Source organism: Nothoprocta perdicaria, unplaced genomic scaffold (assembly GCF_003342845.1).
Source record: "Nothoprocta perdicaria isolate Ctin4 unplaced genomic scaffold, notPer1 scaffold_3, whole genome shotgun sequence".
Classification (NCBI taxonomy): Eukaryota; Metazoa; Chordata; class Aves; order Tinamiformes; family Tinamidae; genus Nothoprocta; species Nothoprocta perdicaria.
The window spans coordinates 2900936-2904617 of record NW_020455532.1 but is presented as its reverse complement, the minus strand read 5'-3'; the positions used below and the strand labels follow the sequence as shown (position 1 = coordinate 2904617).

The 3682-nt window shown below is 49.4% G+C and overlaps 1 protein-coding gene across 1 annotated transcript; it reads right to left on the bottom strand.

The window, feature by feature from the left end:
- Window positions 1–225: 225 nt before the first annotated feature.
- HRH3 (histamine receptor H3) lies at window positions 226–3438 on the bottom strand. Its single transcript, XM_026042007.1, has 2 exons — window positions 3151–3438; window positions 226–2283 (listed from the first exon to the last, which is right to left on the bottom strand). The coding sequence occupies exons 1-2, from the start codon at window positions 3436–3438 to the stop codon at window positions 1411–1413; spliced, it is 1161 nt and encodes a 386-aa protein (XP_025897792.1). The 3' UTR covers window positions 226–1410.
- Window positions 3439–3682: the final 244 nt, after the last annotated feature.

Here is a 3682-nt window from a genome sequence, read left to right as displayed (position 1 = left end):
TTTTATTCCTAGCAACAGCCAAGAAGCAGTTTGCTCACAGCAGCTAAGTGTAATAGGCAATCACGACATCCTAAGCTTTTGGGGACTACTTTACAGTATTTGGGGTTCTATTTGGAAAGGTATTTTTCAGACTTATGATTTTGAGCTCCCCTGTACAATACTGTTGGATATGAGCTTTTGCCATGGCAACTAATTATGTATTAGTATTACGACAGCACTGAACAATGGGAGTTGCTTTTGCTTTATGACCGTACTACCTCTGTTCCCACAGAAATTAGAGGCTAAATAGGTTACTGTGAAGTATGAAATGGGAAACAGAGACAAAATGACCAATATTTCACATTAAGACTGACTGATGATAGAGCCCTGGTCTCTTGAATCTAGCACTGCAGCTGTGAAACTTGTAGATGGCTTGAAAAGAATTTGATGCTTGGGTGACTTGCTGACTCATCTGTGAGGACCAGTGACTGCACTTGCTMTTGCTGGGCATCTCCCACCTGGAAGTCATTCCCATCGCGTTCCTCTTCTCCATCCTCTCCATAGCAAAGCCAGGCAAACAGCCTCAATGTGCCTGATACTTGTGTCTATACGTGACAGCCTAAATGGGGAAAGCAGACAAGGACACTGGAGGACGTGGCACCATGCTTGAGGGAAGAGAGGTAAGCTTCCCAAAGGAGGCAAGAGTGTGAAGAATACACAGAAATCAAGGTGATGATCAATAAATCAAGAAGAAGATCAAAAAAGAATCAAGAAATACCCATGCTGATCCTTAGAAGCAAGGATCAGGAAACAGGGTGCTTGAGGATGCTGGGGCCACCTAAACCTGGCCTTAAACTCCTGAGGGCAAAGATTTACCCTTTGKGGGGAAAATACCCGTTACACCATCTGCAATGGGGATCTGGATTATGGCTGTAGTTGTAGCAGCAGTAATGACGGGTTAGGTGATTTTTCTCTTGAAAGAAAGTTTGAAACTTTGCATCACTGCATGTACATAATATAAGTGTAAGAAAACTCTCAAAAACATCTGGTTTGAATGCAGACAAGTTGTAGCTCAGTCTGGTGTTTTTTAAGTTAGATATTTGTAATTTGTTCTTGTCGATTTCTATTTTTGGTTCTATTTTTGTTGGTTTTAAGAAAATGCTGGTGCCTCTCTGGCTGCCTAGGTGGCAGCAGAGCTCTTCTGTGGCATCTTTACGTGTGGGTTGCACACTTGAGGAGCCCTGGCAATGCCCAAAACTTACCCCTCCACTCTGTATGTTTTGTTGTTGATGATGGACTGGAAGAAGAAATTAGTCTTGATCTCATTGCTGCCTTCATATCCCCCTAGACTCTTCCAGGGAAGCAAACTACAGTACTGCTTGTAACACAGGTGAGTTAAGAGGCTCTTCTCACCCCTACGCTGGGCTGGCTTCACTTCCAGCAGTTCTGAAGCGGGTTGTGAGGTTGAATCTTCAGCTTCTTTGGACAGAGGAGCTTAATAAAAGCTCTTCTGAAGCTGTAGTGGCAGAGCGGGTACAGGATGGGGTTGACGGCAGAGTTGATCCACAGCAGCCAGAAGGAAGTTTCGTACCAGTAATCAGAGATGCAGTGGCCGTGGCAGCCCGCCCGGATGATCATGAGGAGCGTGTACGGTGCCCAGCAAATCCCAAAGATGCCTACAATTATTGCCAGCGATTTGGCCACTCTCTTGTCTCTGGAGAGCCTGAAGTGTTGAGTCATGCTCTGGGAGACGATCTTCATTTGCTTTTCTAAGGACAGCGTGGATGCTGAGTTTTTACAGCATTTTTTGTGGTAATGTTTTGGTTTTCCACAGCTCTCCGGGCCGGCTGTCAGCGCATCCTTTGCGCTCGTTGTGCTTTGTTGTGCTTTGCTCTTGGAGAGGTCGAGGGTTTCAGCTGCCTCCTTCTGCTCCCACTTGCAGCATTTCAAAGAAAGCTTCTCCTCTGGGCTCGTTTCCACCTCTTCAGCGAAGGACTGCTGGTGCACTTTGTGGAAAATATCCAGGCGTATTTTGGTGCGCTTCTGTATGTTCAGGTAAATGCTCAAGTTGAAAAACATTACACTGATGAAAGGGGTGAAAAACTCCAGCGTAGAGGCTGTCATGAGAAAATACCAGTTGTAGAAAAATTCGGCGTAGCATTCGCCGGTGGGAATGGTGCTCCGGCCCGATATGTATTCCCAGCTGATGATGGCAGGTCCGTAGAGCAGGAAGGCCAGCACCCAAACCATCACCATCTTCAGCACTGCTTGCTTGGTATTGCCTTGCTGGGCTCTGTAGGCGACCTGCAAGGGGGACATCCTTGCTTAGGGGTGACCACACAGGCCAACTGGACGAGGCTCCTCGCAAAGGAACCACTAGCGTTTCTGGTAAAGTTGCTAGGCAATATCCCAGCAGTGCGACAAATTCATGTGCCATAGGCAACAAGAGCAATTGCTGGGTAAATCACACTCCTGCAGGGAAGACTTAGAACCCCCGTCTTGCAGCTCCAAAAACAAACTTGGCTTTTCTCAGTGGAAATGTACTGACTCGGATGGAGCTTGGCAGCCCCTTGCTCCCTGCCTGCTCTCTGCACCTCCCGGGCATCAACCTCAGGCAGAGATTTTGCTCTAGTTCTCTAACCTGGGCTTATTGTAGCTGGACTGTATCATACCTGGAACCAGAGGGGAAACAGCACACAACGGATCTGAGCTGCCTCCTGCAAAATGCTGAGTATTTTGATCTTCTACCATAGTACCTAAACACCTCAGGCAGCACCCTGAAGAAGTGGAGCTGAGACAGACTGCCCTGGTAGCCAAGGAGAAGCCGGGGCTCCTCTTGCAACCCCCTTGTTTGTTCCTGGAGATAACAAGCCCCTGGAAGTCGGTAATAGATCTGCTTAACTCGCTGACTCACTTGGATATTATCTTCCTGGCGTCTGAGAAGGGAACACCTGCACAATGGGGTTTGAACCTTAAATGATTTAATTGTGCCAGAAATACTAGTCTGAAACCAAAGCTGAATTATGTATTTGTGGATAATTATTGCTTTCCATCAGCGGGCTGAAATTCCTAATTTTTGGAGGATTCAAAAGGCTTTTAATTATTGCAACAAATCTGGAGAATAATGCAAGGGGAGAATATTCCCTTCTCAGCAGCCACGGCAGGACTCACCGCTCTTGTCACAGAGAGAAATCTGTCATAGCTAATCAGGACGATGTTGAAGACCGAGGAGGTGCAGAGCAGGTAATCAACTACGAGCCACAGTTTGCAGAGGCTTCTGCTGAAGATCCATCTCCCTGTCAGCACATAGGGCACGTACAAGGGAATGCAGAAGGCACCTGCAACCAGAAAGAGAGGGGTCTGCAGGGGGCTGGCCCTGGGGAGTGCACAGTGCCTGGGGACACCAGAGCCACCGTGTTCCCCTCCTCTCCAAAGCTCCAACCCCAGCTCGGGGAGCATCCCGGGGCTGCTGCTCGCAGCTGCAGGGCTCGGGGCACCGCGCTTGGCCGGGGCCGGGTCCCGTGCAGCCTGCAGGGTGCCCTGCCCTGCTGTCCCGGGGCTGGGGGTCGTGCAGGGGCTTGAGCCTTGGCTGCTGCTGGAGACGCTGTCGGGGCTGGGGTCGCGGCGCTGCCAAGACGGGGCATAGGAACGTGTCGGTGCTGGGATCCCGGTGCTGTCGGTGCAGGGCGCAGGGAGGTGTCGG